The sequence below is a fragment of the Leuciscus leuciscus genome (genome assembly GCF_965113295.1).
Source record: "Leuciscus leuciscus genome assembly, chromosome: 1".
NCBI lineage: Eukaryota > Metazoa > Chordata > Actinopteri > Cypriniformes > Leuciscidae > Leuciscus > Leuciscus leuciscus.
The window spans coordinates 14,199,486-14,211,589 of NC_138725.1; the positions used below are offsets into that span (position 1 = coordinate 14,199,486).

General features: G+C 36.3%; 1 protein-coding gene across 4 annotated transcripts in view; it reads left to right on the forward strand.

Annotated features, from left to right (window-relative positions):
- LOC309499160 (GTPase IMAP family member 8-like) overlaps positions 1 to 12,104 on the forward strand; it is a 28,483-nt gene that overhangs the window by 12,979 nt on the left and 3,400 nt on the right. Inside the window, exons 1-3 of one of the 4 annotated variants that reach the window (XM_082170296.1) lie at positions 4,533 to 4,610; positions 5,160 to 5,186; positions 6,653 to 6,685. In XM_082170296.1, the coding sequence (XP_082026422.1) occupies positions 4,595 to 4,610; positions 5,160 to 5,186; positions 6,653 to 6,685 (76 nt within the window). In that variant the 5' untranslated portion in view covers positions 4,533 to 4,594. Of the gene's footprint in view, positions 1 to 4,532; positions 4,974 to 5,159; positions 5,187 to 6,652; positions 6,686 to 12,104 lie in introns of those variants that run through there. The other 3 variants (XM_082170297.1, XM_082170298.1, XM_082170295.1) reach the window with 3 other exon arrangements.

A 12,104-nucleotide genomic window follows, 5' to 3' on the forward strand; every position in this document is an offset into this window, starting at 1 on the left:
GGTACATGCCTTTTTTTTTTGCTAATTTATCAGCAGTTTCATTTCCTACTATCCCAATGTGTGCCGGTATCCAACAGAAGTACACTATAATACCCTGTGTTTTCAATTTGTACAATAATGTATATTATGTATATTTCCATCATTAAATCTTCTCTGTCACTTCTTGTAGGAATAATACTTTTAAGAGCTGACGATGAATCTGAATGCTCAGAGATGCAGTGTAAACCACTAACAAAAGTGAACCACCTTCTTCTTCTTCTTCTTCTTCTAGTTTCTTGGCAGATTGCATTGTTCATTTGTTGCAGGGCCGGCCCGAGGCATAAGCGAACTAAGCGGCTGCTTGGGGCCCCCTCGCCACCAGGGGGCCCCCAATCGAGTTTTTTTTTTTTTTTTACATATTAATTAACTTAAACAAGTGACATAAATGAATGAAAGGATTAATAATTCAAGACAAGAAAATTCTGATTTCATGATCAATATACCTGCCTACAACTGCTGCTGTGTCTGCCAGTGTATGAGTCATGCGCATAACCTCGCGTGCATAGACAATTTGTGCGCAAAGTCACGGTAATGTTAAGCCATGTCACAAATTTTTTATTTTATCAATGATTTATCGTTTAAATGTAATGATATTCAGAACAGAACAAGAATAAAAAAATAACTATAAACAAGCCAAAACGAAATAATTTAAAGGGAAAGTGAAAGTAAGCGGCGTTGGGCTCACGTATCTCTCTCATTTGGATGGTAAACTATTCTTTATTATAGGCTTTGTACTTCACTCACGTTCCAATATCGACGAAAAAAAATCATCCTCTTCACACGCGCAAAAATGTGCTTGGAAACATCACAGTGGAAGATTACAAAGCTGGAATATGTTGTGTGTGTGTGTTTGTGTGTGTGTGTGTGTGTGTGTGTGTGTGTGTGTGTGTGTGTGTGTGTGTGTGTGTGTGTGTGTGTGTGTGTGTGTGTGTGTGTGTGAGTGAGTCGCGGGCGCGATCGAACAGTGGAAACATAAAAACATACTCCGTCATGTTCATACAAGACATCATTCAAACTGCAAAGTGTTGCAATACGTTGGAGGATATTTCGCAAATATTTTTTTTTAATATGTTTTGTGACAGTTTGTTTTCAGAAGTTTCCAAGAGTTAGTAAAAGAGTAAAGAAAAAGTTAAAACTTTTAAAGTATCTATTTTTTATTATGTATTTATTTTGTATTAATACATAACCTCATTGTATTCATTTATAATGTATCATTATAGCGTGACATTGTGTCAATAATCATCAAGCACATGTGACTCTGCGTGGTGGGAGGGGGCCCCCAAATCAAATTCTGCTTAGGGCCCCCAAAATGCTCGGGCCGGCACTGATTTGTTGCGTACCGCCACCTACTGTACAGGAGTGTGTAGAGTGTTGCTGTAATCTTTCGGCTATTCAATCGAAAAGGGCCAAACTAAATCTATAAAATAAAAATAAATTAAAAAAATCCACTGTCTTTAAGAAAAATATATAATTATGTCACTTTGCATTCCTTGTTCCCCAAGAATATCCTCAATGTTATCGTCCATTTCTTGCCATCTTTGTCTCTGCTCACTGTATCTCCTACATCTAAATAAAACATGTTTCACATCTTCCTGTGTTTGACATTCTGTGCATAAACCATTTCATTTTCCTACCAGCTTCAGTGTGTCATTCAATCCTGTGTGTCCCATTCTTAATCTTGAGTATACTATTTCTTCCTTCCCATTTTTCATATTAATTCTTATATTGTCTAGCCTTATTCTTGTTGCCATGTCTTTGTTATTTCAAATTTTATTTTAGCTTTCGTTTCTCCTTTCCTTTCTTTTAATTTTTTAGTGCCTTCTTAGCTTAATCATCTGCCTTTTCATTACCTGTAATTCCAGTGTGTGCTGGAACCCAACAGAACTGAACTATTATTCCTAGGCTTTGAATATTTAACAGTATATTTCTAATCTCTACTAGTAGCTCATCTCTGACTGAAACTCCACTTTCTAAGCTCTGTAATACAGCCATTGAATCTGAACATATTAGTGATTTTAATGGTTTTATCCTCATTGTTCTAATGACTTAATTCTCTTTTGCATGATTGTTGTGGACTAGGCTATTTCTACCTCTTTTCCATATTACAGCATCATCTGCATACAGTAATAGGCTACTTCACTTTCTTGTCCTAGTTTTACAAATGAATCATCAAATTAAATAAAATTGAACTACCTTGAGGAATTCCACTCTCTAAAAACTCTCTGTAAATTCATCTGGAAGTCCAGTATACATTTTTACATTTTCCCACCACTTCTCACTCTATCCAGTTTGATCAATAGCCCTTCTCTCCACATAGTGTTGTATGCTTTTTCTACACCTAAAAACACAGCCGCCATTACCTCATTCATAATCAATGTTTTCTCCACTTCATTACATAACTTTACCAAAGCATTTAGATCTACCTTTTCTGAAACCAGTTTGGGAATTAGTGATGTTACGTATGACACTGAAGCTTCGATGCGCGTATCACACAAGCGACACAATTTCTAGTGAAGCCCCGTATCGGGGCGTGTATCGGTTTACTAGAGTCACGTGATCGATGACAAACGAAGCCTCACTTTCTGTCCAATCACGTGCGCGTTTCGCTTTGGGTGTCAGAAGGCTCGAACTCCAGATCTTATATAACGAGTCATTGTTGCCTCAGTCTGGTTGATGTGTTTGTGAGGAGAGTGCTGTACTTTAAAAGTTAATCAATATATTACATTTAAATAACCAACATTTATTTTTCACTACTTAGGCTATAATTTTTTCGTTGTTTTTGTGTCTTTTTGTTTTTGTAAAATCTTTGCACTTTTTGGTGATTTTAGGTCATTTGGTGTTGGTATTTGGGTTTAGGGTGGGTTAAGGGGAGAGGGGATAGGGTGTTGGTGTTTGGTGAAGGGTTTGTATTTAAAACAATGGCAACAGCCAAAAATAATAAATATAATTAAAAACTGTATCACCTTTCTGTCATTCCTACAGTTAAGCACTATCAGTAACAAGTGTCATAAGCACATTTAATAACAGATGATCCTATCAGACAATGTCCTTATTTATTTTGTGTGTGTGTGTGTGTGGAGAGAGAGAGAGAGAGAGAGAGAGAGAGAGAGAGAGAGAGAGAGAGAGAGAGAGAGAGAGAGAGAGACAAACATGTAAGGCTTTTATTTGTACACATAACATTGAAACTATGGAGTGTGTTGTGGTTGCTTCATCTGCCAGAGCTTCTAGCACAGGCTTCTGGCTGCTTTATTTTAAATAACCACCAGATGGCGCTGTTCTCGACCAGTTCTCGACACTCTCGAAGCTTTGAATCTTTTCCCGGAACAGTCAGGAGAAAGCCTCAGTGATTCATGATGCTTCATTTCCCCATCCCTATTGGGAATCTTTAAGGAAACATTTCTTCTCCAAAAAATAATTTAGTCTGGCATTTTCTCCATTAATTTCTCTAAATGTAAAGTTAGCGCTATATGCCTGTAGTTCCCTGGATTGCTTGGGTCTTTGCCTGGCTCAAAAGTGAACTTCAGAGTGAACCAGGCTTGTATGCACAGAGTTAACAAGGCTCTGTGGAACAGCTGATGTCACTCATTGTTGATTAGTCCGGGCAGTGGCTTATGGGTAATGTAGTCCGAGATGTGTGGGAATAGTCTGGGGTGGAGTGTCCTCTGGTGGCTATCAAGGGCACTCCAGCTGTTAATCGTGACACAAACAAACGTCTTCACAGGTTTGGTGGAAGAGTCATGCTTTCTGAAATGGAAAGAGAAAGACCAGGACAAATCCCTTCTTCAACTTCCACAGGCTCAAACGGATGATGACAGAGAACTGACCAAAGAGCCTTTAGTGTTTCACTTCCAAATGAAGGACGAGATGGACATTTTTCTTAATGAGTATTTGGACAAAAGGAGTCTGGGAATTAATTGAAAAATTGTGTATTGTTATTGGGTTTGATGGATCTGAATTTGCTGATTCATGCAATCCAGTGTAGAATTTTGTAATGTGTATTTAATAAAAAAAAAATTTCATTCTGAAATGGTTGAGTAAAAAAGAAATATAACTTTGTCAAATTCATTTTTAGTGTTTTAAGCTTTGTGTTCAATTTATATATTGATATTGACACACACACACACACACACACACACACACACACACACACAACACACACACACACACACACACACACACACACACACACACACACACACACACACACATATAGATATAGTATGTATGTGTGTGTGTGTGTGTTTATATGATTAAGCTGTCATTAACAAAAAGTCAGGGTCTATCTCTCTATCTATCCATCTATCATTTCATTTGGGTTGTTTAAATAAAATACTTGACATTATTCTGGTTTTAAACTTTGAAACGCTCCAAAAGGATCCATGCGTACTGGTATAAATGTGTTTGAGACTGTTATCGTGGCGCTGATGTCCTCAGACTGTCATGAATGACCGTTAGTTTCTGCGGTTCTTGTACAGCGTCCGCAAGGGGGCGCGAGTGAGTTTCGAGCTGGCACTGCTTCACTTTCGGTTCTGTCCGTTTCCGCGTTGAACACAAAATGGCGAGGCGTGCTGGTAAGGTTTGATTAACAACACAATCTGTATATTAACATGTTAAACGCGTCTATGATATATCAGAATGAAATCTCTTCCTGCTTAAGCAATGATTTATTAGTGAATTACGCATTTCAAGGGGCGTTTATGAACGGAGAGTCCAACGGACTGATATACACGCAGGTTTCATTAAAGTTAAACTTTACTTATTTTTTGGCATAAATTGGAAGCAAACATAATGCATTGGCACTGATTGTTGTTGTTATGTCGCTGACACTTAAAAAAAATAAAAAAAATAACACTAAATAACATTAATAAATGAATGCAAACACAAATAGGCACATATGAATATCAGAAGATCAAGAGGTCTGCAGCTGTAAACAGGTTTTGGGATATTTGTGTTATTTTCTGTCATGTTCTATTTTAAAACATCTGTGAAAAATCTTGTTTTCTGATGTGCATAATGTTTACAAGATTGTGCGTGTGTGTGTGTGTGTGTGTGTGTGTGTGTGTGTGTGTGTGTGTGTGTGTGTGTGTGTGTGTGTGTGTGTGTGCGTGCGTGTATTGTAGGCAGAAGAAGTCCAGAACGCCCTGACAGTAAGTCCATTAAATGGTTTGACTCTTTATTGTGAAACATTTATCAGTTAGTTTACTGATGTTTTGGGATATTAAATGAGCATTTCAGTGTTGGTCAGTGTTTTTGGTTGGTTTTCTGTTTGTCTTGTATGTTAGTATGTGATATGAGGACAGAACTAAATGATTATGCTAGAGCAGAAGTAAAATGCAGAGAAAATGAATGAAATGCACATGGTCTTCCACTTGTCTTCAACTTTAGGGTTGTTGATATTATTTCTATAGAAGTGCAAGTAAGGAATAATTGACGACAGGCCGTTGAATTATTAGAAAAATAATGCACACCCGAGGTGGTAATGCGGTCACGACGCGAAGCGGAGTGGCCGTTACACCTCGGGTGTGCATTATTTTTCTAATAATTCAACGGCCTGTCGTCAATTATTAATTGAAATTTAATTTGTTAATTTGAAAGCGTCACTTGGCCTGAAGTCAATTATTCCGCTTATACTACAGTTACCACACCTCTAAACATTGTTCAGATTATGTATTTCAAGACGTTTGTAAAGTTTTTGTCATTAAAATGCTCTTGTATGAAGGACTAATTTCTTACGCATCTAATCCCATGCCTCCGTTGCTAATTCCAAAACGTCATTTTTGAGTTAGTAACGGAGGTTTGAGCCGCTGATAGCAGACTAATGCTGGGGACACACGACTCGCTGACACATTCTCTGACTGGTTTCATCGACTGCAGCAGATTTTAAACACCGACTTTGAACACAGACTGAACGCGCTGAACACGCGTTTGGACATGATCAGTCATAAGTATCAAGTTACATTCATTATGCAGTTATTAATGCAGTTATTAGAGAGAGATGTTGCAATAATGAGACAGAAAAGCATGTGCGTCAATATTATTATTTATTTATTAATTCAATTCGTTTCAATTAATTCGTTCATTTTTTTTTTCCATTATTGACAGATGACAGTAGACTAAAAACTATCTAGTATAAATGAAAAACACAAAGCCCTTTTAACAAGTAGGCCTATCAATAATTATTTATTTGTTATATTATCTGCAATAAAAATCCGTGCTGCAGGACTATCCATTTATTTAGCCTATATATTCAGTTTAATTTTCTATTGATTATAGATAGGACTATATACTTTATTTATTAAAATTAAACTGCATGTTTCTATTGATTGTGAAGCTAGACATTGAAAATTGCAGATCAAGCGCATGGGGCGAAATGCTTTTTCTTGTTATGATTTGTATCCGATTTTCCGTTATTACAGTTGACTACGCGAAGTGATATGGAACTGTAATGCGGTCGAGACCTGCCTGGAACTACTTTAGCCGTGCGTTTCCCTGAAAATAATGCACACCTTAGAACGTTCGTCAACCAATCAGATTCAAGCATTCAACGGCCCTGTAGTATAAGCCATAATATTCAGCAGATTCACTAACTGTGTTTTATTGTGTTGTTTTGCAGTGAGCAAAGATTCAGATGATGATCGGCTCAAAAGTAAGTCCGTCTAAACAAAAAGTATGATATATTTTGTAGAATATGTATTTTCTTATTTATTTGCTGGCCACATTGGGAGGAAAATCCATTGTTTTAATGCCCTAACTGATACTCCAAATGATGTGATAATGTAATTGATTATATATAGTAAGTATTTAATGCTGTACAGTATGCAGGATGAGTTCTAATATTTATCATAAACTACATTTTATTATGCAAAAACATTTTAAGCTTCAGCACAACAGAGAACAACATGAAAACAAATATGATCTAAAAGACAAACCACTAAATAGAGATAAACTAACAGAATGTGCATCAGTCACATTCATGTAAAGGAGAAAATGGATGAACTTATTATTAGTGATGCACTAGTGTGCAAAAGGCCCTCAATAAGTTAAACGTATATAGTTCATTTGAAAGCGTCACTTACTATGTCCAGTAGATGGAAGTCCTGCTAAAGTTCACTGCAAGTTCTGCATCAGCCACACTCATATCCTCTTATACAACTATCATCCACTGAACCCATGACTGCAGACTTCTGTAAGCCATATCGTGCTGACTGTAAACACTTTTCAACCTGATCCTGTCAGATCAACATCTTGAAGCAAATATACTATATTACATCCAGGCTGAGTTATAACTTAGATCCCTTCCGAACACACATCTTCAACTCAGCTGAAAAAGACCAGAATGTGTATGTGTGAATTCTGTCTGGCAACGACTTATCTCATATCATACATTACCTTTTACCCCTACTGTTTATTAACCTGATTATTTAAGGTAATTTAAATGTTCACTGGAACGATGAAGGACTAGCAGAAGGCACATTACATCATACAAAGATGTGTAATGGACAAATATACTTGAAATTATTTTAGTACACTAGTTCAGTGTTTCCCAGCTGTTCCTGAAAGGAAATACTTACTGCATGTCTCTATTTATTTGAAAGATTTGTTATTAAATTTGATATAATTTACAAGTAGGCAGAAACTCAATTTTGCTTGGAAATGTTTGTGTATTTTCTTTTTACACCATGTTAATTTTGACAAAACACAAAGTAAATGCATAAAAATGTTACATTGAAAATATGGAAACTTTGGACTGAATGAGAGATGTGGGAACGATTCAAATTCGTTTAGACTTGGTGTTTAAAATAGGCTAAATGTAATAAAGGGCACAATAGCTTATTTGTATATTTTGTATTATAGCCTACATGGCTACTTATTTTTCATTCTTGTTTTCTAAATATACTATTCATTTAAGGATTTTTTCATACAGTAATGTGAAGTAAAATACGCATATCCTACATGTTTATAGTGTTTATAATGTTAATGTTCTATTTAATTTACCAGCCTTTTACACTATTGCTGAATAGGCTAATAATGATGTGACACGCGCACATGTGTTTCTCTCTCTGCGTGACCCAGTGTGACTTACACTCAGGTTCTCTATGCGACTTATTTTCTGGCAAATATGGTCAATTATAAAATGTTTCTGTATTATTACAAAATGCACAGGATGGAGACCATTTGGGCGAAAAAAACAAAAAACATATTGTGTTCATTACCACCAAAATCTGTGTAGAAAAGCTGCGGGAGAAAAGCTGGCATCATTTTAATCTTAAAATTTCTACATCATAAAACTCAGAAGAGTAGCCTATGTATTATAATATCTCTGTTCTCCGGTTGTCAGATAGTCATCTGAATGACAGTTCATGTGTGAAACGTTAATAGGCCTATTATATACCCAAGTCAATGCATTATTTTTTCCTTTTTGAATTAGTGTTTAAAATATTTAATTTACAACTAATTATTAGGGGTGTAACGATATTCAAACCGAACCGACAAACCGCGATACAACAGCCACGGTTCGAACCGCGATACTCTCATGTCGAACCGAACGCGCCCCGCCCCCTGCTGCCCCGGCCCAACTCTCACATCACTTTGTCACAAAACTATTTTTTTCTTCCTTGACATTTGATTAAATAATTATTAATGAGTACACTTTTAACAACTAATAAGAGCTGTAGTTTTACTAAATATTATTATAATATTATTTACTAAATAAAGTGCATGTCACGTGATTTGGGTGATCGATCACGCTCGAGAGTTTACATACGCACTTCAGGATGGCAACTCATATTGAGATTGAAGACCCTCCGGTCACAACCACTGACTGATACAGCAGCAACAGCAGCAGTGCTGATCACGAATCACCGACACCTGTCATCATCCAATATGATGACATATCACAGCATTTTTTAATCATCGTTTTGAGACAAATCATTGTTTGTTTTGCGAACATAATCCTCTGCCGTCTGGTCGCTTCCGCTTCAAGCCGGACTCGTCTCGCGCTAACGGTAATTCCTTTTCACTGTCCACGTTTTGATTTCGGCAAATCAATTTTAGCGAATGCAAACAACGTGATTATTGTTCATGAGTCCAACATCCAGCCACGCAAGAAAACATGTAATCTACCTGAGGGAATAATATGCTCACAAAACATTTCTGATTATTATTAATGTTTAAGACTGGTTTGTTTTTTCCCCCCCAGGATTCTATGAAGAATGTAAAGATCATAAGATATTTATTTGAAATAGAAAGCTTGTGTAACACTATAAATGTAGGCTACTGTCACTTTTGATTAACGTAATGCATCCTTGCTGAATAAAAGTAGGCAATTACTTTCTTTAATTTCTTTCCCCCAAAAAATGATCTTACAAACCTCAAACTTTTGAACTGTAGGCCTATGTATAATGTTAAAAAAGCTTTCTATTTCAGATAAATGCTGTTATTTTGAATGGTGGTTTGTTTGTAATGTGACATTTTGTTTGTATGACTTTACAATAATTTTTAGAATTAAATTGTACATAAATAGGTTAAGCAATACAAATGTGTTTGTCTGATAACCTTTTAAACATATACTTAACTGTCTGCAGACAATGAAATGATGTACATTGTGCGATGCAGTACAAATATTTTGAGTGTCCCTTGTTTTCCTATAAAGAACCACGATTGTCCCGCATTTTACTTTTCTGAAGTTGGCAACCCTACTCAGGTGTGCAGTTTATTTCTGACTAGTCAGTGGAGGCATTTATTTCATTTTAGTTAACTCAGGTGTGCTAAGTGCTCTAAAGAAAGGCTGAAGCCACTGTATAAAGTTCAGTTAATAAAGTTAAAGTTAATCTAGCGTTATTATTGCTGGTGCCCTGCCATGAACCCTGCCCCCACAGCAAACAGAACCGAACCGAACCGAACCGTGGCTCCAAAACCGTGATATGAACCGAACCGTGGCATTGGTGTATCGTTACACCCCTACTAATTATATTGATTTATATCTTAATTTATTAATATTATTCTTTTTTTAAACTTACTGGGAGAGGGCGACCATATAGACTATGACAGCCGTCATTTACTCTGCCATACCCAGCTGATGCAAAGCGTGAATTTATGTCTACACAGAAGAAAGGCCTGTCTAGGCTCTTCTCCGGTACGGTTCGTGTCGAGCCATTAGTCTGGTTGTTTGATGAGAAAAATATGAAATCTAGTAGTTGCAATAAACGCGTAATGAATCCGCACAACTGCAGCAGCGGAGGACTTTTATTCTGCCGTTAGAGGAACGTGTTTTAAAAGGTGTGATGTTCCTCAAACATTCTTTCAACTTTATTTTGATTAACAATTTAACATTCTAGAAACGTTCATTTGTAACATTCCGAGAACATAAAAATGTCCAGTTTCCTTCATGTTACTAGAATGTTATTTAAGGTTAGTGTGATGTTCCTGAAACATTCTTTGAATCATTCAAACACCTGCTGTGAACAAGCACTGAAAGAAATGAACCCTCTGGGGTCTGAGGAGTTTTCTGGGCCCAGGAGGTGTTCTGACATGCTCTGACATTTGTGCTTATTCCTGTTACTTGTGTCATTTTCATGGCTAAAGTCTGATTACACTGTATTCAGCACAAACTCTGCTACAATAATATATCAGCAGCATGTATGTAAAAGTTTGTAGTTTTGAGATAATGACATTTATGCGTGGTTTAAAAAAAAAAAAAAAGCCTATAGAGAGAAATGCGATTGCATAATCAGAGAGTAGCCTATTTCTTTTCGTTTTGAATTGTTTCATTTAAAGACATTTCAAGCTTTCTATAGATATATTTCTCATGTCTGTGGGGCATACACTGAGTTTCGGTGAATTTATGATGAGATGCGCTCCAGTTCACGTGCAATGCAAGTGACCGCTCGGGCGCCTCCATGATTATATTGTCTGCTATATTTGCTTCTAATTTGGCAATTGGTTGATGAAAAATTTATTAAAATTAAGATGCAATTTATACAAAACGAAATTCACTTTAAAGAAAGGTTTTCTACAAAACAAAACTTAATGAAGTGGTCAAAATCATGTCTGACCCACTCCATGTCTCTTGATATATTGTGCATCCTATCTTACTCGTGCTGTTCACTTTACATAATCAACATAGATGAAAAAATAAAATAAAAATAAAATTATATTTTAACAAATATGAAACTAAATGTGCGTATTTAAATGGCTACAACACGTATATTAGGCCTACAGACTCATTTTGTACAAATTGCTGCACATTCATTTCATTCTGAATTTTGCACACATAAGTTGAAAGGCATTTGTTTGTGCATAGTAAAGCATATCTGCAGCATTTATCAAGTTCACCGATAATTGTGCGTGCATTTATTTAATCATTATGATGCTAAAATCATAATAAAGTAGGCTATACTATGTAGGAAAAATCAGATGAGCCCAGAATATGAACACAACTGGTTTAATTACACGTTAAGCATTTTCCTCCCATAGAAAACCATTATAAGAATGCTGAATGTGGCTTAATGCAGATTAGAATGTCCCCTTATTATTTCGGAATAGTGAGTTATGTCGAAATAACAAGATATTATGTCGAAATAACGAGACATTATGTCGAAATAATGAGATATTATGTCGAAATAACGAGACATTATGTCGAAATAACGACTTCTGTGGAAATAACGAGATATTATGTCGAAATAACGACTTAATATCTCGAAATAACAAGATAGGTTTTTTTTTTTTTTTTTTTTTTTTTTTACCATGCGTTTCAGGGCTTCCATAGCATACAGCCTGAATATAATTGCTTCCAGAAATAATTTTTGGGGGTGCTGTGGTCTTTCTTGGGGCTGCTGAAGCATCTGCTAGCCCCTCCTATAGCGCCGCCCATGTCTGTGCTACAGAGAGAGTTGGAGCTGAGTGAAACATTTTTATAATGAAAAAGCAGCTGCCAGCTTGGTAGTGGTACATCTCGTTGGAAACATCATACAGGCATTCATGCTCCTGCCACAGTTCAATTCAATTTTGCTCCATTTCTAGGGTCCAAACCTTTCTTGAAGGTTTGCCTTGCCTATGCCTTGCTC